We start from the raw sequence: 26,034 nt of genomic DNA on the forward strand, positions 1-26,034 counted from the left end.
CAGGCTATCAGTGTCTATGCTTAAGGAAGTTTAAGACCCTGTAATGTGACTATCAGCAAGAGGACTCCTTGCAGAATCCCTTCTGACACAGCTATATCTCACTGAAGGGAACCAAGCAGCTGTCCTGGCTGCAGTTCAGCCAGCCAGTGATCCATAGGAGATAATGCAATTAAATTTCCTCTTACAGCTGAGATCACAGAATCCCAGGATGGTTTGGGTTGGAAGGGACCTTTAAAGGTCATTGGGTCTAAGCCCTCTGCTGTGAGCTGTACAGCTTTCACTTACACTAGGTTGCTCATAGCCCTGTCTAACCTGACCTTGAACAATTCCAATGATGGAGCATCCACAACTTCTCTGCACAACCTCTTTCAGTGTCTCACCTCTTCCACTATAAAAAAATGTCTTCCCCATGTCTAATTTAAATTGAGCCTCTTACAGTTTAGAACTCGTGGCACTGGTCCTCTCACTACAGGCCCTGGTAAAAAGTCTCTCTCTATCAAGAGACAATCTATTTGATGAGAAATAAAATGGGATGTTGTGCTATCACTACCCCATCAGGCCACTAAGGCTCTCTATCACTGCAAGCCAGGGACAGTGCAGGCTGCAGGGCTCAGTCCACTGAACTTCAGGGTTATCCTTCTGACCTCAACACCATGGGCTGCAGAGCCTGGGAGGCCAGCCTTTCAAACATCCTTTGGAGTGGTGGATGCAAGGAGTGGTCCTCATCTGCCAGAGCAGCACTGCATCTTTGCAGAAGTCGTGCATGGAGCCCAGCTTCACACATGACTTGCTGGTTTCTCTCTGTATGCACCAGGGATTGCAGGATGTTGGCCACTGCCAGCTGGAGATCCAGTGCATGCTGCAAAAGAGAACAGCACAGGGCTTGAGAAAGTGCAAACTGAGGAGGCAAATGGAAGAAAAACTTTATACATAATAATAAAAAAGAAACTACCATTAGCAATAAATATAGAAAATTAATTATACTTAAATATATACTTAAACATCTGTGTGTTTTCAGGGGGGTGTGTATGCACGTGTCTGTGTGAAGAAACATTCTGTATAAAAAAGGGTAACTAGTTAGACAAAGGATTACCAGAACCCTGGTCAAGAAAAACAATAATTCAGGTAAGAATAGTTAAACTAAGTTCTACTTTTCACCAGCAAAGAGAGCCAGCTTAGAGAGAACTAGCAACTCTTTTTGTGACTATTAAGCTACTCCTAGTAACTTAACATATAAATGTAATCTTTTAGGTTGGAAAAGACCTTTAAGATCTTTTAAAATCACTGAGTTGAACTCTTAACCCAGCCTGGCCCAGCCCATCACTAAACTATGTCCCCAAGTGCCACATCTACACATCTTTTAAAGACTTCCAGGCCTGGGGACTCAAACAGTGCCCTGGGCAGCCCATTCAAGTGTTTAACAACCCTTCTGGTGAAGACATTTTCCCTAATATTCAACCTAAACTCCTGGCACAACTTGATGCCATTTCTTTTCACACTCTCACTTCTTTGACTTGTTGAGATTGTCCCTTCCCTTTCCACAACCCCCTTTCAAGTAGTTTTAGAGACTTGAGGAATCTCTCTGAGCTTCCCTTTCTCCAGGCTAAACATCCCCAACTCCCTTAGCTGCTCTTCACAGGATTTGTGCTCCAGACTCTTCCATAGCTCCTCTGCCTTTCTTGTAGTGAGGGGTCCAGAACTGGACACAGGACTTGGGGTGTAGCTGAGTACAGGGGGATGATCACTGTCCTGGTCCTGCTGGCCACACTGTTGCTGATCCAGGCCAGGATGCCACTGGCCTTCTTGGCCACCTGGGAACAGCTGGCTCACACTGTAGACCAGCACTCTCAGGTCTTTTCCAGCCACTCTTTCCCCAGCCTGTAGCACTGCCTGGGGATGTTGCAACCCAAGAGCAGGGCTCAACATTTGGCTTTGCTGAACCTCACACAATTGTCTCAGTTCATCAATCCAGCCTGTCCTCCAACCAATCCCTCTGCAGAGCCTTCCTGCCCTCCAGCAGATCAACACTCTGGCTGAACTTGGTGCTATCCACAAATTAAGTGAAGATGTACATGATTCCCTTGTCCAGATCAATACAGATACTAAACAGAACTGGCCCACTTCTGAGCCCTGGGGAACACACTGGTGACCATTTGCCAGATGGTGCAACTCCATTCACCACCACTCTGGGCCCAGCCACCCAGCCAGTTTTTAACCTAGCAAAGAGTCCACCCACTCAAGCCATAAGCAGAGTTCCTCCAGGAGAATGCAGTGGGAAACAGTGTCAAAAGCTTTACTAATATCCAGGTAAACAGCATCCACCACCATTCCCTCATCAATCAAGAGAGTCACCCTGCCACAGGAGACCAAGTTAGTTAAGCAGGACCTGCCTTTCATACAGCCATGCTGGCTGGGCCTGATCTCACAACTGTTCTGTGTGTACTGTAGTATGCTTGGAAACTTATCTGATGGCCACTTCAGACCTTTCTTTAAACTTACATTTCTACCAAGAATTTGAAAGAGATAAATAAAAGAAAGTCTATGAAATAAAGCAATTCCTATTAGACTTCTATGCCATCAGTTATTCAACTCAACCTGTGAAATATATTAATTTTCAGCACAAAATGAGAGGACATCATCAGCTTTCCTATTTCCCACAGCCATCCTTCTCCCCAGCCACTTTCAAAGCTTCAGACACATTTCTTTTCCCCTACCTCTGGGTGTGTAGCTGATCCAACAGAGGCCAGAAGATCCAGCATTGCAAGCATAGCACCAGGGTGAATAATGACTGCATCAGAGCTTTGTATGGATGTGGGTCCTGTTTGGAGTTTCACATCAGCTATGTTTTTCTGAGGGCAAACAGGAGGTGTTGAAACAGAATGATATGCATGCCTGCAGGACAGAAAACATCCCATGGTTACAACACCCAGCTATTATGAGCTCTGCATTTTTCAAACAGCTCTAAGATTGTACTGGTCTATAGATATTATTCCCTTTTCCTTTCTCTTCCCTCAGTTAAACAGAACAAGTGTTCCTCTTCTCAAACCTGTTGGGCATGTTTCCCTAAAGACAGCCTTGAGAGGTTTCAGTTTCTCAACTATTTTTTGAACTTGGAAGTGTTTTCCCCAGGTTTCAAGAACTTAAGAGTTTGTTTTTATGGCCTCCCTCCTTTTATTATAGTTGCAGTGGCAACACACAACTGCAGTGAGAGAGACCTACCATTGCTCCTGCTCTTGGGATATATGTCCCCACTTGCTTTTCATTTACAACTGATTATGAAATGTGCTATCACACATTCCTAGGGGCATAGAAGGGTGGTCTCTGTTCACTCATGCCAGCAATCTGCATGTTCTCAGTCCTTCCAAAACTGCTACAGCTATTTGGTTTTACATTAAGATGCTTTAGTGTGATCCAGGGAAAAGGGGATTTGACACACTGACTTAGAAGCAACCACTTGTCCTGAGAAATGCAGACACGATCTTCAGTGAAACTCTTGGAGATGCCACTCTTCTTACAGCAAGGGTTTCAACACACAAACAGCATGAGCAGCTTACAGAACATATGCTTTCAAGATAGTGCTTTAGAAGCAAAGGTGAGATTAAAAGATTCATGCTCATCACAAAAAAAGAAAACCAAAACACACAAGAAGCCCCCACAAGAAAAAACCCACAAACCCAGAAAAACCCCAACCCAAATCACCCATAGGCCATAGTATTTATCCTATATGCTTATTTGGAAGAAGAAATAGAATACAGTGTGTAAAAAATGATCACATCCTGTCTTTTGTTTCACAATTGAACACATTAAAACAGGAAGGGTTTCTTCTTATCAAATCAGTTAAAAGAGATATTTCCTCTCTTCTGTTCTCAGTGACAGAAATTTACTCAAACCATGACCCTAACACAAGTTAAGACTTAGAGACTCACTGTGCCTCACCCTTTAGCCACCTCCAACAAGGTAATCTCTTTCTCCTGGGAAAAACAGGACACAGATGGGAGATGAGGAAGGCTGCAAACACAATTCTGCCCTAAACACAGCCACCAAGCCCAATCCCCCAGCAAAAAACACATCTGTAGGGGAAGGCTGAGACATTGGATTGTTCAGCCTAAGGACAACAGGAAGCACAGCACAATCTTCTTGTGCTGGCTGGAAACCAGGTTCAATAAATAATGTTCCAATAAAAAGGTTCCTACTGAAAAGCTTTATGGCAGATCAGCAAAAACTTGGCACTTGAACAACCCAAGAGTATTGTTCTAAAGAGAATTTTTAAGAAAAATTAGATTACTGATGCTTTACTCATTCAGCTAATGCTTACAGGAAACAGAAAATAATATGGCAATTCTACTGATCCAACCACTAAGAAAAAGATCTCCCTACATGAACTTTTATAGTTTTTTTTTGTTTTGTTTTTTTTTTTTTTTTACAAACCCTTAAGCCATTAATTTTCCAAACTTTTTCTGTTGGCCCCACCACCTATGGAAATGTCTAGCAGGTAAGGAAGGCTTCACTCTTTAAAAAATAAATGGAATTAAGAACAGTGTGACAACTGGTAATACTATCACAGAGATGTTATCTCAAGCCTCTGCCTTGACTTACTGCAGCAATTGGAACACAGGCAATTGTTTCTCATGCATCCTAAATGCACTGCTACTCATCTGAAGGAGGAAACAACAGCCTCTTTCCAATGTCACCTTGAGCATCTCAGTGCAAGTTCCTTTCCTTAAGACATTCTGCCTACTTTTAAGTACAAATTTTGTTTCTAAGCACACTGATCTGCACTATCACTTTCACCTTGTAAGATAAATTGTGAGGTTATAACATGGTGGCAGCACATGCAGAGCATAACAAAAACATTGCTCAGTCTGAGTCAAAAACACAAATATGATCCTGGTCTCAAACCACCTAGACTACAATATTCCATGTAACTGAAAAGGCAATACAGCCCAAACTAGGCTTCCTGTTAGCAGTCTAAGGAAAAAATATTTTCTTAAAGCATATAGTATTGAAAGTTTTTCATATAATTTTAAAACACTTCTATTTTTAGTTTTTCCATATAGGGAGTACTTATATCACCTCAACAGGGAAAAAATAAGTTTGTAAAGGTATCTCTACACAGGAAAAAAGAAAACAGATATAACAAAATCCTTCCAAAATACGAATTAGATGTTATAGCTCTATGGGTCAGGGTAGAACTTGCAATAAATTCATTTAGCCATGCTTCTACATTCTTATATGACACCTTTAAGGAAGAAGAAAAGGATAATGGATAAAGGCAATGCACACAAGATGACATGCATCTATATGTCTAATCTGTCCCATTTAATGAAAAATATGATTGAAGAAAAATAATTAATATAACTTTAGTTGTATTGATGCAAATTGCAACAGCATTTTGATCTGGAAAGAAATAAGTTAGATTTACTGTAGAAAAACCCTCTGCATATCATTCCCCAAGAATGATCACCATCCAAACTCTTTTAAAACAATGGCTAAAAATACTGCAAAGTCAAAGCTACATTCTATTCTCTACTTTACCCTGGCAAAATATCCTTAAAAAAGAATGCTTATTCCTGCCAAAATTTACAACAACCAAAAGATGAAAAAGCTGCAGTTCCTGATTCAAGTTACACAGGTGTGGAAGAACAATGCACTGGAGGTAAGAGGGAGGACAGCCATGTACTGCCATCCCAACTTGTGCTGCAAGAGTCCCACCTACTCCATAAGGAGAACACTTGGAGGGCAGCACTCCCCAGGGAAATACAGCTTTGAGAAGTGACAGACATGTCTGAGAGAGAATATTAGCATAGCAGTGCATCCAAAACTGTTCTAGACTGTGTGAGAAACAAGAACTGCGCTATTTTTGTTTACAAGAATTATTTGTGCACAGTGTCTACTTGCTCTTTTAGCCAAACAACAGAGAGCTCTCCCTCAGGCATCTGTCTTACAAGGCAAAAGGCAGAAAACCAGGTCACAACAAGAAGGGAGATTCCAGGGATGCAAAGCTAAGGAGACAGAAAACAATAAGAGAAGAGCAAACACTTCTCTGGGAAGAGTCAACTTTGACAGAATCTGACCGTATCTGACATTTAGGAGGAGAAAAAAATAATATTGGACTACAAACCCCAAGCTGCTTATTTTTGAAAGCAGAAAGATCACAGCTACTGGCACTGAATTCACTAGGAATGACAAACATTATGCTGTGAGAAAGCAGACAGCTGTTCAAACAGACTTTTTGGAAAGCCTAATTCTATTTTTTTACTTAAAGCATGCTTTTCAGAAAGGATCTGAAAGTCATCCAGGCAAGCAAGATCATTCTTTCTGTCCATTTTTACTTTGTCTTAAACAATTTGTTACAACCCAAAGGCCTTTTTTAGTAAGTGAAAATCCATTTCAAAGGCACTTAACCCCAGCAAGTTACATTACTGTACTGGAGCTTACCTGAATTGCTGAAAGCACCCTACAGGGATAATGACTTTTTAAACTACCCAATCTTTACCTCGGGTTTTCAAGCAACTACTTGCATTTTCAGTGCTACAAAAAAAGCCCAGAGGGAAGCCTAATGTATCTATTCATATATAGCTATATTTATATTTTAATTTCCAGGCCGCCATCAGCCAACCATCTGGCATTCTTGTTCATCACACCCTGGAATCAGCTCCTGTTTGGCAGGCACTGCTTGTGTTCTGCTGCAAGCCTTTGCATATCTGTGTGTTTGAGTAATTCAGGGAGCCTGAGCAACCCTGCCAGCTACACCTGGGAGAACAGCAAAATGTAGCAAAGGGAAGGGCAATCTGCAACACTTGGGGTTAATGCAGGGCTGAAGCTGCTAAGAGCCTCCACAAGAAACACTGTTTTCTTATGTTTCTTCAGAGTCAATGACAGGGTAAAGACTTTGGCAGCTAAGGTCTTTCTCTCTAAACTATAATGTTCTTAAATGCCTCAGTGTTAATAACGAAAGGCAAAGAGAATCTAAGAGGTTCTGGGTTACTGGGAAGGTGCCTTTGTCCAAGCCACTTCCTGTAGAATAGCCAGGAATGACTTGGGTAACATCACTCAGCAAAGAAAAAAGGATCTCTTTACTAACCTGCTTTAGCACTAACATTCCTTTCAAACCAGTTTCTAAAAGCATCTTTGCTTGTATTCCTTTACAAAATATTTTACATTCCAACCATGAAGCTTGATGGCATATCTTAAGCAGTATAAATGATGTATTTTCTACATTATGGTACCTGCATCTCAGATAACCCTGTATCTTTTAAATGCCTTTTTAGCTTTCAAAGGCAAACTCTGTCTAACCTGCATCTGTAGTGAAGGCTTGCTCCATTCCCTGGGGACTCCAGGAAATTTTTTTTGGCACTGGCACAATCCTGTAAGTAATACCATTCAGACAGTAACCTTTGCTTTTTAAAAAAAAAAAAATTAAAATCTACCAGACACATTAAGATGCATAAAAAAAGCCTGTAGCTTAGGAGTGAAAGTGAGTGCTTGGATTTCTAAATTGAGCCATTTGTGCCTTCTTTCCAAAGCTTTTAATTCAGCATGTCTCTACATCATTTCATAGTCAAGTACTGACAGGTTCATTCTTTACTTTTTATTCTCTGCAATTACTAACAAATGAGCACCTTTAAAGCTATTCACCTTCCACCAAAAGTAAGCTTTCTTGAAAAATTAGTCAGGAAAAAAGAAATCCTGCTGTATTCAATGATCTACTAGCATAGCCTGAATGTCTTTGAACTGCTCCTCAGAGTGTCATATACACCTCCCTTAGATCATTTCTTATACTAGAATTCACTTGGTTTTGAAACACGAGCCTAACTTTAAGTGCTATGGGAATCTGGAGATGTCTCTGATCTCATCACTGCCTAGGATTTACTATCAAACATGCCTTTACATTTTTTTAGCCAGTAAACACACAGGTGAAAATGCACTTCTCAGAACAGAAGCTTAAGAGAAACATCCCTCCCCACCAAAACTAAGAAACACAACAGCAAGAGAGAAAAATTGGAAACGAGATCAGCTTCTCTTTGAAGGGTCGGTACCTTTTCCTGGACAAAGCTGGCGTACCCCAAGGAGAGGGGAGAGAAGTCTCATTTGTCAGGCAAGGAGGGATCTGTTCTGCATGACTACAGACAAAACAGACAGGGGTAGGACAGAGAGGTTAGAGAAGAAACCAGAGCCCATAAGCTTGTTAGTTTTACAAAAGCACCGATAAAATCGTTACTCGGATCCATCCTTCAGAAACAACACGATGACAAAGGACAAACAGGTGAACACACAGACATGAAAAGAGTGCACAGGTCTGGTGGTGTGACTCTGCAGTGCTTGTTCACTGCTCTGCTGAGATTTACTGATACCAGCAAAGCAGAACATCAGAACTGTTCAATGTCCAACAGCAGAAATTCAGAGGAGGAAATAAAGCTTCAGTAAATTAGGTATAAGAAACAGGGGTAAGAAATAAAGTCAATATAAATTCAATAATGAATGAACAGAAAATTTAAAGAAGGAAATAAACACTAAAAATAACAGCCAAAAAAAAGGAACTTGGTGAGGTATCTTATGCAACACCACCATGGGATTTACTTACCCCATTGTTTCCTCATTTTCTGCTGTTAGCCAGTGTCACAAGTAACACATTCTTAAGAGAAATTGTCCTCCTGCTACCTGAATGCTTTAGTAATGCTTTAAAATGAGATCAAATAAACTGATTTCCAAAGCTAGCTTTCTGGTGAGTGTGTGTGTATGTTAGAATAGTTTTTTTTGTTTCTTAGGTTTTTAAATTTTCTTTACAGAAGAGAAAAGCATTAAGATCTACTGCTTTAGGGGCAAGATGGCCCATCTTATTAGAACAGGGTCACATGCATTCAAAGGCTGGGGAATAAATAGCTTCAAGGTCCCAGATGCAAAGCTTAGGTCTGTGTTTCATGTTTTGTACATTAAACTGTGGGCAAAAACTACTTTAAGACAAGCTAATCTTCAATACATACTTCACAAAGTTTTGTTGCAATTTTGAACCATCTTTAAGACACATTTCTGTTAATTTTGAGTCTTAGCATAATTTAAATTCTACTTTAACACTGGGAGTGTCTCCTAGTGAAATTTAAAAAAACCCAGTAATTTACAGACTACCTAGAACTTTAAAGAACAAGCAAACCCATGTAAAAGAAGACATGAGTCTTATGTGCTAGCATGGAGAAAAGGAGGCACAGGGAAGGTCATGACAATCTCTAAAACTACTTGAGAGATGGTCATAGCAGTAAGGTGTCCATCTCTTCTCCCAAATAACTAGCCAAAAGGCAAGAGGAAATGGCCTCAAGTTAAACTAGGGGAAGTTTAGATTTGATATTTGGAAAAAAAAATTCACCAAAGGGCTTTCAAGCACTGGAACAGGCTGCCCTCAGATGCAGCTGAGTCATCATCCCTGGGGGTCTTTAAAAGGTGTGTAGATGTGGCACTCAAGGGCCTGGTGTAGTGGTTGACTTGGTAGTGCCAAATTTACAGTAAGACCTGATCTTAAGAGTATTTTCCAACCCAAACGATACAAATTCTCTAAGTTAATAATGGTATTATTTAGTTACTTACTTTAGAGCTCCATATCAAATGAAACATGAAGTTATGACATTCAACAAACAAATATTCATTTCACTTAATAAAAGGATAAAAATCTAGTAGTTCTAATGATGATAATGCAACCTGTCAGCCAACAGGTTGCTCCAACACTTTAAATATAACCAGGAACTGATATCTCTATCTTAATGCTGCCACAATAAAAACATCCACTGCACACCCTGGAGAACACCAGCAAGTTAAGTCATTATTTGGTCAGATGTTGGCACTTTATCCTTCTTTCAGTGGAGTGGAGGAAGAAAGAAATAAATTAAAATGGAAATACTAAAGCTTGCAATGAAGATATGTGAAGAGAATTATTTTGGGAACACTGGCGTAGGGCAGGCAGAGAAGATGAAAAAAAAGCAAAGTTCATACCTGTCAAAAGAATCTGTTGCTACCTTGTAGAGGTAAATAAAAAGTTTGCTGCAGTGTCTTAGAGTAGGTGACACAGAATCCAGGGATATTAGGTCATCATCCAAAAGTCTCTGGAACAGTTGTGTATTTGAAGGGAAGACATTCAAGGGACTTATTTTCCTCAAGTCTGAGAAGCAGCCAAGCAATCGAACAGCATCTGCCAGTTTTTCATACTGGATCTCTGTCTTGAAGAAGTGAGAGTTGGCTGGCTCGTAGCGCATTGCTGCAGTCAATGTGCAGAACACAGTGTGAAGCAGCTCAAACACTTGGTTCTGGTTTACTTTTTCCCAGCCATTCTTAGGTGGTGAGCATAAAGATCTTTCCATGGCAACCAGTAAAGATGTGACGTACACAAATCCACCGACTTTCCTAAAAACGGTTCTTGTGCGGTGACTCTCTCTCAGCACCAAGAGGAGAGCCTGTGGACAAAACAAACAATCAAAACAGGGAAACAACAGCAGCAACAAACAGCAGCATTGCAAACAGCTTGGAAAAAGGTTGTGAACCGTGTTCACGAAACATGGTTGTGCTAGCAAAATCCTTGTGTCATTTGTAATGCCTGAAGTCTCTGAAGATCAGCTTTGTACTACAAAAATTTGCATACTCAAAAGTTCACAAAATAAAGAAAAAGAGTAGGGGGAAAAGTAGAACATTGCCTCCATTTAGAAATAAGAAATTACGTTCCAACAGAAAAGACCTGACCAAGCCCAGAATGGAACCCAAAATTGCCAGGTAATTCTCTTGGTGACAAGATGGAGACTATCTCTGTTAGAAAAGAATCCTCTCTGCCACCCCACTTCACAATTTCAAACATGAGCAAATGACTTCTTGCAGCAATGAGAAATCTAAACCTTGGAGTATCCTAACAGTCTGCTGGAAATCAACAATGCAGAAGCACCTGGCAGCTATGAAGTTACAATGGCATTCAAATGTAATAACTCAGTAAATTCAGGCAGTAAAAATTAGCCAAATGAGCCCACTTATTTTTAGCTTTCCTCTATAAATCTCTGAATTGATACTGAGACTATATTTTAAGAGTTTCTTTCAAAAAATAAGCCATAGAGAGAAACAAAAGTGGATAAAACCTTACTTGCTGAATAGATAAATATAAAACCATGGTATAAACAGCAGAAAATACATGAATTTAGGTACTAGAGAGTAATACTCATTATCTGTGAAATCTGGGGCTGGAGAAGCCTCTCCACTCAGACAAAAAACAAACAAAAAACACCTGTCATGGGAAGTTTCACATGTGAATATAAAACATAGAAGAAAAAAGATCTCCTTGCAGAAATAATAAAAACCAGAAAAACGTTGCTGATACAGAAAAATAGGCCAGAGGGAATTTTCCATGACCAAAAGTTTACTTCTTCAGAATCAGGCTGCTTTTTTAAGCACTCAGAAGATGGACAGTGAAATAGCAGGACTGTCATTCCTCTGAAGGCAGTATATCCTTTCCTGACAAACTTGAACAAACAGTAAGAGACACATCACCACACTGTTCTGGGCTGTCAGTTCCATAACCAAAACTTCTGAGAACAGCACCAATGAAAGACAAGTACAACAGGTCAAGGGAAAGACAGAAACCCTGATTTTCTGTTAAATCCTCTCGGGAACTGCAATATCTTTTCTCTCCCCTTAAGTATGGTAAATAACACATGCTAAAAAATTACTGAAGACCTTCATAAACATTACACAGTAAATGAATAATTTTATTACTAGCTTTTCTTTCTGTCTTTCAGAATAATATGAAGCTGTTCATCTGCCAGAGAAATACTACAGCTCCTTTGAACAGAGATAAACCTAGATGCCTGAGTTCCCTCCATTAAGTCTCATTTGCTTTCTACAATTTGATTCAGTTTTTCTTCCCCAAAATAAATCAGTATTTTGTCACTTTAAAAAATAACATTAGGTTTCTCTGAGAAGAAATTGTGGGTCTAGATTAATAAACAAAACACCTAACACAACAGAAAACAGTTCTCTTGCTTCTTGCTCTACTCCCAGACTTATTTTCTTACTATTCAACTATTTTGCTTAAGCAAGCAAGTCCTTCAGATTTATCTTCTATTGTGATCATTATAATTTGCAATCATATTAATTATTTCACCATTCATAGATACAAATTGGTAGAATAAGATGCCACAGAAAAATGCAAGCCAGCGCTGAAAATAAATGTATGTTGCTTGCTTTTTTCCCCAATACATATTTCCATTATTTTTAACTGAATAAGACCCCAACAGGAAAAATTACCATAACTTATAATATCAAACTATATCATTACTATAATACCAAAATTATCATATTAGCAGAACTTAATTATTTATGCACAAAAGTGATGATGCTAAAAACATATTCCCTAGCCTACATCTCCAATACTGAAGAGTACCATGGATAGATAGTAGAAAGCAAAAATCATGGATCAAATATATGTATTTCAACTCTATAATAATCTATATACAGCAGCTGAACACCACTTATCCAATTCAGCTCAATCCTTCTCAGTGTTTTCTCTATGAACCACACCTCAGGAGCAAGAGAGCTGAAGAAGAGGCTCCACCTACCCTGAGGATGTCAGTTTTGAGCTGCAGCTCCGTGGGAGGGGCCGAGTGCATGAGCCCCAGCAGGGTGCCCATGTCGTCCTCCCCGCTGGGTGACAGCACCAGCTGCTGGATGATCATCAGCGCGTGCTGCCGGCACTGCGGGTACTTGACGATGTTGTGCACACACCTGGCACCACCAAACTCCCTGAAGATGCCTAGTTGGAAAGAGGGCAGCAGGGTAAGAGCTTTAGGAGCCAGCAAAATATAACCAGTGGCAAATAATGACAACAAAACACCAAAGGTGTTTATCTTCATTTCTAAAGAATCGTCTTGGGTTGCAATACAGGATGTGACCAAAAGTATGTATTCTATCACCATCTCTGTGTTCTTTATCTTTTCCACAACCCATCCCTCCTCCAGGGAGATATCCTCTGTTAATGGGCCATTGAGTCCCACTGTATGACTGATAAAATTACATCATCCCACTGGGGAGATACTCCAGCCAGGGGGAGGAGCCAAGCCTTTCCTACCAAGATAAAAACTGAGATTTGGAACATCAGAGCAGCCTTCATTCCACTGGATTCCAGAGGAAAAATGGACCTTTCCACATCATCACTGGATCTTCAGAGGAAAACTGCACCCTTCTACAGGAGCATTGAAACACATCTGTCTCTCCAGGAGGACTGCAGCCACCATTTAATGGTTCTGCTACCAACACCCTGACTGACAGGGTGTCAGGTTGTATTCTGACTCTGTCAGTGTTTTGGGCTTGTTTTTTCTTTTGTAATACTGTATTTCTATTTTAATTTTCCTAGTAAAAAACTGTCATTCCTATTCCCATATCTTTGCCTGAGAACCCCTTCCAAAATTATACTAATTTAGAGGGAGGGGATTTACACTTTCTATTTCAAAGAGGGGGTCCTGCCTTTCTTAGCAGACATCTGTCTTTCAAATCAAGACAAGAATGAAGGATGGAGTTTTAGCTCTATGGATGTGTATGATTTACTATTATTTTTCCTCCCCTAACACAAAAATAGAACTTCAATGCCTTCTGACAAAATTTTTCACTAAAGCCATTGAGTACAAGGATGGAGGTCAGTTCTAAGAATTTCCTCAATAATTCTGTTATTCCAACTGCAGTTACTCTTTTCATGCTAAAGATCAAAGAGTCTCAGGCTGAAACAAAAAATGTAACAAGCCTTCCATGTTTTGTGATGACCATATACTTTTCTGGTTTATCTTGCATTTAGCAATGAACTAAATGCAATGTAAACTGAAAATATAACTGGGCTATTTCTGGACATGTTGAGAAGTGGTTCAGTCTATCCACATGATTTGTAAGGCTCTGCAGAAGATTTTTTTGTGGCAAGACCTATCTCTGTAGAGATTAAGCTTAAGCCAAACAATGGTCTTCAAGTTTACTGGCTACTGCAGTAACTTACAATTATATGAAACTTGATTCTGAAAACAACCCCCAAAGCAGAATATATATGGCATATATAATGTGTGTTTAGTACAGAGTCAGCACCTAGAACATTGCCCTATGTTAATGACTGAAGATGAAAACTGACTGGGACAATGGATCAATGCTGCATCACAAGGCATCATTTTCCATGTGATCATAAACTCAAAGAGCAGTTTAAATGACCAAGTTCAGGATTAACATGTTGATTCACTCTAACAGATATATATATATATATATACACACAAAAACATCAATCCCACTATCCATTTTGTGCCTCCTGCTTTCTCTGATGTCTTGGATCACAGAGAAAAGGAGAAACCTCAGACCTGGAGACAAGTGAGTTTGTTGCACCTCTTCACAGATAAAGCCCATTTCCTCTGTGGTCAGGTTTTCACAGAGACTGGGGTAACATTTTATATTTCTCCCACTCTCAGTGTAGGTTCTCAACTATCTGGTGAACCTGTGTGGGTCTGGACACCCAAATTTCCTGTTGAAATGTAGATAGCAGTTATGGAATAATGAGGAAAGCTTATCAGACACTGCTTTAAGACCAGAAAACAAGCACAGAACGTGTTATGAACCACTTCAAGGCTGTGTCTACTTATGCTTCTGTGATGACTTATAATCTCTGGCTGGCCTCTGGACACAGTGCCACTGAGCTCACACACCAGTACAGACAGCAGCCAAACTGTATGAGAAACAGTTTCTCAGCTCCTCTGTATGCTCTCTCCTACTCCTGAACTGGGAGTTTTCCTGATGAAATTAGGCTCTTGAACTCTCCAAAATTCCTCAGAAACATCATCGGTGGCATCATCCCAAAGTATTGATGTCTTTTACACTCCCTGCTGTTGTTTCTGCAGTGCATATTCAGAGATTAAATCAGTCCTGAGAAGCAGCAAGGAGGTTCTGATGGCTGATTGATGTTTCCTAGGTGAGGTCAGGAATGCCATCTAACAGCAGCCAGGATTTGCCACATGGCAGGTGGACACTACCACAGCTCCAAAACCACCAAATCTTAATGAAACATAATACAAAACTGCCTGTTTTAAAAAGGACAATTGTAACAGAGCCCTGTTTGTACATACTGAATGGGAATAACTCTTTAAAAATGAAAAGACATCTTTAACTAAAGAACACATTACATTAAGTAGACATGACACTGGGAACACAGAACTGCATTTCTAATTATGTGCTTAAATTTTTAAATATACAAACAGTGCTACTATGCACAAAGCACTACTATGAATTATTATAGAACTGCTGAAAAGTGATGGGGTCTGGTATTTGCCTCCAAGTAAACAATACCAAAGAAATTTAAGTTAAACACTATCTTGTTCTCCTTTATTTTATGCACTCTAGGTTATGCTGTCTATTCTCCTTGCTGGGAAAACTTGGTCAGAGAGAAAGTGCATTTCAGTGTATTTGAATATTGGCCTGGAGATAGAAAGTCAAGACATGATTTTCTGAGTCACTTTTTTATACATACCTTGACAACAATCTTTTTACTCACCTGCATTTGTGTTTGATCCTTGTAGTAGTACTGTCAGGGTCTCCATAACCAATAAAGCCAGCTGCTTTTGGTCCTCAAATGAACTGTTTCTTGAATCCACTACAAAAAATTTCAGAAGTTAAAGTCATAGAAAATATCACTCTTTTCAAAGATGCTGCTTGACACTTTCCACCAACACTCTTATTTTCTTTGCTTCCTCAGAGAGCATGCAGTCCTACCATTTTCCAAAGTAAGTTAAGATTTAGTCTACACATGCATTCCTGGGAAAGCTTAACTCTGAATCATATGAAAAATAAATTTTATAAAGACAAGAATTTAAACAGAAGTTTTAGAGCACTGTGAGTGCCTCACATTGCAGCTATTGTTTCTTCAAGCCACAAAACTACACCAGCTGAAGAATAACTGCAATGTTCTTGTTCAGTTTTCAGTACTTGAAAAGAAAAATTCCACAAAACCCACAAAACTCCACTGACATAATTACAGCAAATGTGCTCATTGCTGAACAGGTGTAACAGACTAATACTGCAAGTGGCATAGTACTGAGTAACACTCCAGAAAACAACAGTGGGGTTTTGCTTATTTGAAAATAAATAAAAAGTAAACCCCAACACAAGGACATGTGCACCCAGGGAGCACCTTGCTTAGATGAGTTTCATCCATTTATTTACAGGAACATGAGAACTGATGTGTTTTTCAATGGAGTTGAGGGGAACAAAGATTTCTAACTAACCTAGAGCTGTCACTCATTAATGAAGCTTCACACAATTAAACCCAGGTGAAACATCCAGCAGTTATGGTTAAAAATTAAATGCCACTGAGGCATACAAGCTCGATTGCAGTTTGAATGAAGAAGGTAAAAAAAAAAAAAATTGGTTTTGTATGTGTGTGTGTATGCTCCTATGGCACATGGCAGAACCTGCTTTGCAGGTTATCTGGGGTGCTCCAGTCTAGAGATAACTGATATTTATTATTTTTTTTAATGCTTTAAAAAATGTAGACTCAGCTTGTAATAAAAAAGTCTCCTATTCAGAGCTCAGATAAGCACCCTATAGTATTTTTTTCAATGTTGAGGCTAAGCACAAAGGTACAAAGTACCTTTAAAACTAGGAAGAACATTGATACTATGCAGTGCTCCTTTACTTTTTTTCATGTTAAGTAACAAATATTGAATCAGTACATTAAAAAAAATTCAAAAAACTACTTAAAAAGGAAAATATGAGCTCCTATTACTTTGCATTCATACAGCATCATTCATTAAAGTTAGCCTTGAGCTTCTCTCAAGAAATTGAGAGAAGCAATTCCAATGAGTTTTCAAGATGGCACAGCAGTCCTCAGCAGAATTCAGCCCTTGAGGTACATATGTTCACACTCTCATTTCTCCTAAGTGCTCGACTCCATGATTTCCAGCCAAAAAAACAAGTATTAGAAAAAGAAATGGACACACTACCTTGATCATTCAGTGCCTGAGTGGGATCTTTCAAAAGGGCTGCATATTTATGAAGAAGATTTACCATCACCTCCAGAAGCCCCACTTCCCTGAAGACATCCTTAAAGATGTAGTCGTGACGGGTGAACTTCAGGAGTGTCTTCATGGCAATGATGCTACACTGAAAAGAAGTGCTGGATTTTAAAAGGATGCTCACACTGATCAGTTCTTTACAGGGTATGTAATTCAAGCTGAAGACAACCAATTCCAGCATCTCAAAGTATTTGGTCTGCACTTCTGGAAGTCTAGGAATTTTCTCTGCAAACTGAGACAATGTGTGCTGCGATTCCAAAATGAAGTAGTTGGCATTGTCCGCCATATAAATATTCGTGATGGCATCAAGGATGATTTGTGCTAGATAGTTGGTTTTTGCTCTCAAAAATGCATTCTGGAGGACAGAAAATGCTTGAATATTCCTCACACTATGACCTAAATCAGGAAACAAAGTGGGATGGGAGGAAAAAGGAAAGAGAAAGTTCTTAATCATCGTAAACAATGAAAACACTTTTTAATAATGATCCATGCATTTTAATAAGTGGGAATAAAAATAACAGTGTACCGTATCACCTTTATTTAAAAAAAAAAATCATTAAAACTAACTTAAAAAAAGCCTCTGCATCACCACTTACACACAAATTCCACAACCTACTATTCTTTAAGATGGCTTTGATAGTAAGAGTTTATGTAAGCAGCTAGAGATGCTGATGAAAGATAATTTCTTTAAAATGGATAAGTACACTGATTTTGAGTTAAAACATATGTGAGATACAGTCCTAGAGACAAACAAAGCCTGCCCATCATGGATCCAGGCCATAGGAGAACTCACAATAGCAACAGTGATATATTATAGCTATCTATCTATACATATACTATATCATATATACATTATAGCCATCCTTTATTCCCTAATGCAGAACACAACCCTTGCAGCTGGGAATAAAAAAGCTTTGGCAGGGTCCAGTATCATTAACAATTAAGGAATTAAAACACAGGGGAAGAGTTGTAGAGCATAAAGTAGCTCTAATATTAGCACACAAACATCTCACATCTTTAAAGCTCATCACATTTCTTGTAAGTACCTTCAAGTTGATTAAAATCTCATTCACTCAGCAAAAGAGATGCATCACTTCTGAATGCTCCCCAGAATTTTCTATGGGTAGGTATAATTATTATTCTACTCAAAAGAAGCCTTAAATTCAGATTTTTAAACTTCTGCAGGAGTAAATGGACAAATGCCACAATGTAGAAAACAACTAAAAGTAAAAACTAACTAACAAAAAGAATCAAGAGTGAGAACTTTAAAGACAATCCAAAAAAGCATTTAGGATGTTTTAAAAAATTTTTTTTCATTTGAAAACCCTTTCCTAAACAAAAAATTCTTATCTATTACATATTCTCTATGGCACACTACCCTCTTTGGATTTGTAAACTAAAAACTTCAGTTTAAAACTTAAATTGTCCAACTGAAGAGTAAATTCAATTATCTGTATGCCTGACCTCCCCACCTTCAACATCAGTATTTCTCCAGAAGGCAAGAGAAAATTTCCTTGTAAATGAATATAGAACAATTTCACATCTGGAAGAATATTAGTTACATTATGAATCACACTCAGTTGCTCCTAAAAGGACTTCTTTACCTGCTTTCTTTGCTATGAAAAATGTTCAAATGAGGGGATTTAGAGCTTAGTAAATGTGACAGGAACATGGTAGTGACACAACTATTTCTATTCTAACTTAGTATCAATGGTTGTTCCAGGCAATCAAGCAGATTAATAAATTATTTTTGATTATTAGGAGAATAATCCCTGAAGAAATCAAATTTTACCCAGCTCTTCAGAGTTCAAGAACTAAAAGGATTTAAATAGAAGTAATTGAGGAAATGAGTAAATTGAGAAAACACAGTCTTCATAGAAAGACAATTTGCCAACATTATGAAAAGCAGGTAAAAGGAACAGAGAGATCCTGAAAAATACCACAAAACTAAAAAACTCTTTTGTAGATTGCAACAGACCATGGTTCTCTCACAATATTGTAAGAGAAAAGCTGATTAGCCTAAAAAAATAATACTACTATCAAAAATGGAGAAATTAAACTCTGAGTGTTGACTTTCTTTCTCTATTTAGTGCAAAAGTAAAACAATTCCTAAGAACAATGAACTCTCTCCATACCAGAGAAAGGAACTTACTGTCCACAAAACACAGGATGTATATTTGTTAGTCTATAAATTTATAAATGCATTCCTATAACAAACTTTTCTTGTGCAATGGTATATCTCAAAGTTCAACAAACTAGCTCCATAGTCACTATTAAACTCCTTACATCTAAGACTAACCTGAACTTTAAGTTTATGCAGAGGATATGAAACAGGTTTATTTTTACACAACCCTTTCTCCCTTAAGACTTTCTCAACCTTATCTCCAAATCAGAACTGACTGTGGTTTCAAGCTCACCACAGATTTTATCATTCTCATCACACTGGTGATGAAATAACAGATTTCAGCACACAAGTTACATTTGCCTGAGCAGACAAAAGCTAAAGAAAGCAAACTGGGGTGGGGGAAGGATTGCAGGGAAAAAAAAAAAAATCAACTCAGCACATCAGCCTTTCATATCATTTTAGTAAGAGCAGCTTAAAACACCATAAATCAAATCAGTGCATCTCTCCAATAAGATAATCTCTTCAAATCTCCATGTAGAAAACTGTCAGCTTTGCAGTGAAGAGGCTGGACTTGTTCTCAAAGACAAAAGCCCTAAGCTTTCTTATTTGGGTACCAACCCCAAAATAGTCTTTGAGACCAAAAATAACTGAGTATTTGATATACAATCATAGATAAAGAACCTAGACTTGATTGCAAAGGGTTTTTGCAATACACAGCTGGTCTGTATCTTGTCATTTGCATTTAGAAAACAAAAAAGCAAACAGAATGAGAAAGAAAGCAGACTCACCTTTGCCTGCAGGCTGTGGGACTGCAAATCCAGGTAGCAGGAAAGGTACTCCAGTGGTAACACCAGCTGGCTTTAATTCATTGACACCGTATGTTGTTAAGGAAGTTATCAAATTAACTAAATCCTTCAAAGCATCTTTAGATTCAGCTTCTTTTGCCTGTTCTAATCTAAAGAAAATACAACAGGATCAAGTTAGCAGCTCTAGTTTATCTGAACTCAAATCACTTTAGTAAGATCTGTTTTATTCTATCAGTTTAGAGACCAGTTTTACTGCCTTATTCCTGCAGTATTTTCCATGTTCATATGTCATTCCATTAGGTTAGTCAAACATTGGACTTATAAGAGCAAGCAGTTCTTGCCATAGGAATTCACCTCAAAAATCTCTTCTTGCTAAAAACCAAGAGACATGAACATTACATTAAAAATTCTCTCACAGACATGAAGATACTCTATAGGAAAGCACATGGATAGTCTGTAATTAAATAGATCTGTAATTAACTTGCTAAATTACATCTGCCACTTTGAGAGTGAATATTTTGTGCTAATGAAATGTTATCTTGTAAAGGCCTAGCACTTAGAAGCATGGGATGAAGCACCCTCAGAACTACAAACTCTTACCACCTTTGAACACAAGAGAACAGAAATGTTAAGATCCCATTCCAGCCATTGTTTACTGGCAGGAACACCATCAGACCAAACCCTAAAAACTTACTCTGAATCATAAAACCATCCTCATTTCTAGTTCACTACAAATAAAACCATGTTCAATTTACTAGCTCTGATCTCAGGAGTGAACTGGGGATCACATTCTTCTATCACTCAGGCAGTGCAAGCTCTGTTTTGCTTCTTGCCTCCATGTGATTGTGGGAGCCCTTTACAAGCAGCTCATTCTGCATCCTCCCTCTTCTCAGTCAAACAAGGCTGAGGAAGGAACCTCCTTCAAACAAAACAGTCACTATGGAAGCACTGACCTCACCTATTATCATTCTACTAATCCTCCACATGCCCTGCCCTTTCACATCACCCAGGTGAAATTATCAAAGTGCTCCTCTAGCCCTCAAAAGATCTGCAATTTCTTACTGAGCCACATTCTTCACACATCCTTCTGCTTTGCCAGCTCCAAAGCCTTTCCTCTCTGCACTTGAGACCCAGTGCCCAGATTTCCTACCCTAACATGCCAGTTATCTTCACAAAAGTGCCCCAGAACGAAACAAATCTCTTTGGCAAGTTTGAGCCAAAACAGGGAGAATACATTTATGTGAACCATCACTGACCAATACATGGGCTAATTCAAGACCACTGTTTTTTGAAAGGAACTATTTTCTTCTAGAAAACCACCTCAGGAAGAAATGAGGATAACACATTCCTATGCTCTTAACCTTTACTGATGTCACCTGATGATCCCAGGTGTCCTTTTTTTTCAATGAGACATGCAAATCCCAAGTCTTCCTATGCATTTGGCAGGGATCTCCCATTCTCTGATTTAAGGATGAGCAAGCTCAGGAGAGATTTGTTTAAAACACTTCAACTACAGAGAATTGCTTTTGTACTTCAACATGTAACATGACATGTTCTCCTCATATTTCCCCTAAATTCTGGCTGACAGTTTCTGGAAAACAAGTACATTTGAACTACTATGCATTAGTAAATATAACATACTCCAAAACTCCACTGGTAGAACAAGAAAATAACAATTCATTAACAGGTGCTTTAGCTTCTGTGACCAAAGGTAATTTACAAGTAACTTTAAGTGTGGTTAAAAATTTCAAATGCCATGTCTATGTCTGGTGTCCATTTAAAACAAACAAAAATCCCCCTCAGAAGTATACAAAGTGGAAAGTTTAGCTCAAATATTTGGGTGCCAAAACTCAGCATACTAACACCAAAAATAGGGAGATAACATTCCTCAGTAAATAATGTCTTAAGGATTTTTGACCCAAATACACATAGGAAGGTATACATATATATTACAGTTACCCAGTATGTACCTTCAATTTGTAAAATATATGTATTTTACAATAGCAACAGCTAAGCATTCTTCTTCAGAACTTCATATTCAAACAAAACAACACAGACAACCCATAGATTTTACACAAATAAATCAAGAGACTTCTTTCTCAGTCAGAAAACCAAAGAAGTTTCTTTCATAGAAAGAAAAAAGAAGATCATACACCCTAAGTTTTTTGGGCAAGCATTTTCATTACCATATTTTTAAATATGTTAGCAGCTTAAAACTACTTTTAATTTTTAAAAAATACTCCCTCATAGCATGCATCACATTTTTTCATTATGATAACATGATAAGACAATAATATAATTACATAATTATTTTGGTTGGAAAAAAGACTTTAAAAATCATGGAGTCCAGCTATAAACCCAACACTGCCAAGCCCACCACTAAATCATCTTCTTAGACAAAACAAAAAAATAGGCAACAAACTCAAAAATCACTAGGTGCGGCCAAAATTTTATATTTTGGATTCTCTCTAAATATTTTGTACTGTTGTTTTTAAGCAACTGCTTTCTTTATAAAGCAAGAAACATTTAGTAATAAACAAGTACTAAAGAAGAAAAAGTCAAAGAATGTGTTTTCATAAATGGAGAGCAGCATAGAATTTAATGTTTTGGTCCTAATATCCTCATTCCATAATGATCTACAATCATTTATTTGTTTAAACCTATTTATCTACTCTTTATTAAGAAAACTTTTTCGAAAAAAAACACATTGATCTGTCTGCATTTCTTCAAGCACTTTTGCCTACCTGAGGAGGAGGTCACAGAGGAAGCTGTATCCTTGCCATATCCTAAAATCATCCAACAATGTTTGGGATACATCACTGGAGTCTTTGAGAAAACAAGAAAGTCCAGCAAACATCTCAACTATTTCTAAGGGAGAAAGGTCATCAGACTGCTGCATGTTCTGGACACACGTGGACAAACATTCCTTTTCTGAAAAGAATTGTGGTGGAGAAATTTTACTGACATTAATGACAGCAAGAAGCATAACTAACACACAAAACACAGCAATAAGGTAACTTGTTCCAATATCTCTTGTCACAGAACAGTTAATACCACTTGAGGATGAGTAGGATTCTCAAGTGGCTTTGGATCAGAACCCTAACCTCTTTTTGCCAACCCCTACCTCCCTTTAGTAACCTTTATTCTTGTAAGGAGGAAACTGTGTACAAAAATACTAATTTTTACCTAAAAAGTAAATTGACTCAACAGAATAAAAAGACAAATACGGCAACTGTAAATAATTCTAAACCATGTTTTTCTTTTAAAACACAAAGTTATACAAAGCACTGACTTGAAGTGTTCTTAAAACCCTACATATAAATGTTTACACCACATCATCTTATTCCTTCTCTGGTGAGCATTTCATTGGCTGGCATCAAAGAGAGACAATTTCTCTTGCCTTGCATAATTCTCACATTCCATCAGTTCATTAGGTCAGTAACAAAAAGTCTTCTGAAATCTATAGTGATATTTGAAGTTGCACCCTGTTTTAAAGATGCTCCTTTCAATTATATGCTATTTTAATTTTGCAGCATGCTCAACACAAGCACAAATCTTTCTAGCTAGACTGATAACAAAACTTCCCAGAGATTAAATCAGAGCATGAGAGGTTGGAAGGATGCTCCTTTACATATGATGAAATAACTTAAATTTTTCCTGAATATAAGATGAGCCTTGTGACAGATGTTGTTATCTCTTAAGTCAGGTTCACTTTTTTAATCAAAAAGCAATGCTGACTGGCTTTCTTTTTAAGACTCCATTTTACTTTTTAAAGAACTAGAGTATCTTTTCACATGCCAGTTTCCCTCCTCTATGGATCAAGCCCTTAGAGAAGCAATAATGGTAGCAGCTTAATATGCCAAATTTATTGAGTTATACTGTACATTCACATCTTTTTGACTGGAATTGGAAACACACTGCTAGCACAAGAAAAATCACAGACTGAAATTTTCTGTGAAGTATGTGGGAGCAGGGTGATGTATTTATTAAACCATCAAAATGGTTCTGTGCAGCCTTGTAGCTATTTGCTTCTCAGGGTATGAGCAACCCCAAATTGTGGGTTTATTTTCTTCCAGTAGGTGTACACTGGTAAAATGTATAAGGATGCTAGTTCACTCCAACAGTCAGTCCAATTAAAATCTACAAATGCTACCCATGTGGCCCTACAGTCTAAAAGCCTTAAATATAATATTAAAAACATATTTTATTGATTTCTTACCTTAAGCCCTACATACCTAAACACCCATATAGTTTTCAATTAACACAGAAAGAATAATTTGCATGCAAAACTGCTTCCAGGCAGCTAACATCCTCTCCAATGCTGGTTTTCATTTGCAAGTGGTTGTGAACCAGCCTGGCACTTGCCTCTTTACCAGCTCCTTGCAAAGATAGATGATGAGTAAAGTACTACTTTTATTAGCTACTAAAATCTCTAACCAGCTCCAGAAATGTCCCTGGACACTACAGTTTCCATGCCAGCCCCAGCTAGGATCCACTTGTCTTAAAAAATAGACAGGAAACAAACTGGAATGACTCTGGATGCTTCATTACTTTGGTGATTTACAGGCTGGATTAGGCTCATGAGATAAATTGAACTTGGTCTTCAGGATGCACAAACAAGGTGGGAAATAGGAGGGCCTGGCAGAAGAAATGCAGGCTGACTGAAGTGTCAGCAATCCAGTCACTGAGAGAACAGGGACAACACAGGGGCTCCAAACCCATCCAGCACAGGTATGGAACTCAGCCAAGCAAAGAGCCTCCATGGGCCAGGCCCTAAAAACAATATCCTTTCCCATCCTTGGGTTGGGAAAGCTGGGCTGGACCAGAGCAGAGGAAGACTGTTAAGAATTAATGCATCTTCACAGCAAGTATTTTTCAATACAGGCATTCACTGAAGTTACTTCAAACCTTCCCTTTTGCCTATCATGAACTCTACACCAAAACATGAAAGGAAACTATCCTTCCAGGTTAAACTGAAATGTAAATGGGACAGACTCAGCTAAGATCACCTCTCAGTACACAAGGGCACAGAAATGTTACCTGTACATAAATAAGCACATGTCCAAACTAAAAGCCTAGAAGCTTCCCTATTATTTTCATGACTATTTCCCAACTAAGAAAACTACAAAAGAAGAGCAGGAAAAAATCCCAATTAATAATACTGAAGAAAGACACATACCATGGATGTATTTCACTACATTGACACTAAGGCCATGACGAGATATGGTCATTAGTACTTCTCCTGCACTCTTCCTCCAAGGCAGGTTATAGGGAGGGCACCATGAGGTTATTGCACTGAACAGAAGCTGGAGATCATCCTTCTGAGCCAGTTCTTCCGCCGGGGACACAAAACTGCACAATTTTACTAGGATCTGAAAGAGGAAGTCATTAAACAACTAGCATTAATACCTTTATCACTGCTAATTTTGTCTAGACTTAGTAAAAGCTGAAACATTCTACCATTAAGGAAACACATTAAAAAAGGTAATGTGCTGTTCCCCCTTTGTATATTTTTCTGTACTTTGAAAGGTATTTGACACATGGTTATTTCAAGTTCCAGTTCAGTATAAAATGCTTACCAGAAGACTGGAAGCAGAGTTCAAATCTCTTAGGCTGACACAGCATATTTGCATGGATACAAGGATATTCCATTCTTGAAGAATCTGCCAGTTGCCTAATTGGCAGGTCTAAATTCTGCACTGGGGGAGAAGCTCTGTGAGGCAAACTGCTGCATCCCCTCCTAATGCAGGAAGAAGGCTATTGATGGGTTGTTGGCAGAGCAGCAACCACAACATCTTGGTCAAATTAACATTGTCAGGAAAGGCTACAGCAAAACTGCAGACCTACCTGAATAACTGGCACCTGGATCTGAATTTCCTAATTACCAAAATCAAGACAAAATGCAGCCACACAAGTGAAGCTACTACATCACACTCCCTTTTCTGCATGTTTTGAGGATCTCTGATCTTTTGCATCTTGTGCAGGAAAAACTCAGGCTCCCTCTCAGAAAACTGGAGGGGGTGGTCTGAAACCTCACCCATTCCAGTCA

General features: G+C 38.5%; 1 protein-coding gene across 4 annotated transcripts in view; it reads right to left on the reverse strand.

Annotated features, from left to right (window-relative positions):
• WDFY3 (WD repeat and FYVE domain containing 3) overlaps window positions 1-26,034 on the reverse strand; it is a 145,969-nt gene that overhangs the window by 53,755 nt on the left and 66,180 nt on the right. For all 4 annotated transcript variants that reach the window (XM_079306951.1, XM_079306950.1, XM_079306949.1 and 1 more), the window contains exons 7-15: window positions 25,165-25,357; window positions 22,730-22,916; window positions 19,968-20,134; window positions 16,983-17,450; window positions 15,536-15,634; window positions 12,582-12,775; window positions 9,982-10,439; window positions 2,715-2,892; window positions 645-859 (exon numbers count right to left, since the gene is read on the reverse strand). In XM_079306951.1, the coding sequence (XP_079163077.1) occupies window positions 645-859; window positions 2,715-2,892; window positions 9,982-10,439; window positions 12,582-12,775; window positions 15,536-15,634; window positions 16,983-17,450; window positions 19,968-20,134; window positions 22,730-22,916; window positions 25,165-25,357 (2,159 nt within the window). The remainder of the gene's footprint in view (window positions 1-644; window positions 860-2,714; window positions 2,893-9,981; window positions 10,440-12,581; window positions 12,776-15,535; window positions 15,635-16,982; window positions 17,451-19,967; window positions 20,135-22,729; window positions 22,917-25,164; window positions 25,358-26,034) is intronic.

The sequence above is a fragment of the Erithacus rubecula genome, assembly GCF_903797595.1.
Source record: "Erithacus rubecula genome assembly, chromosome: 5".
In the NCBI taxonomy this organism is placed as follows: Eukaryota; Metazoa; Chordata; class Aves; order Passeriformes; family Muscicapidae; genus Erithacus; species Erithacus rubecula.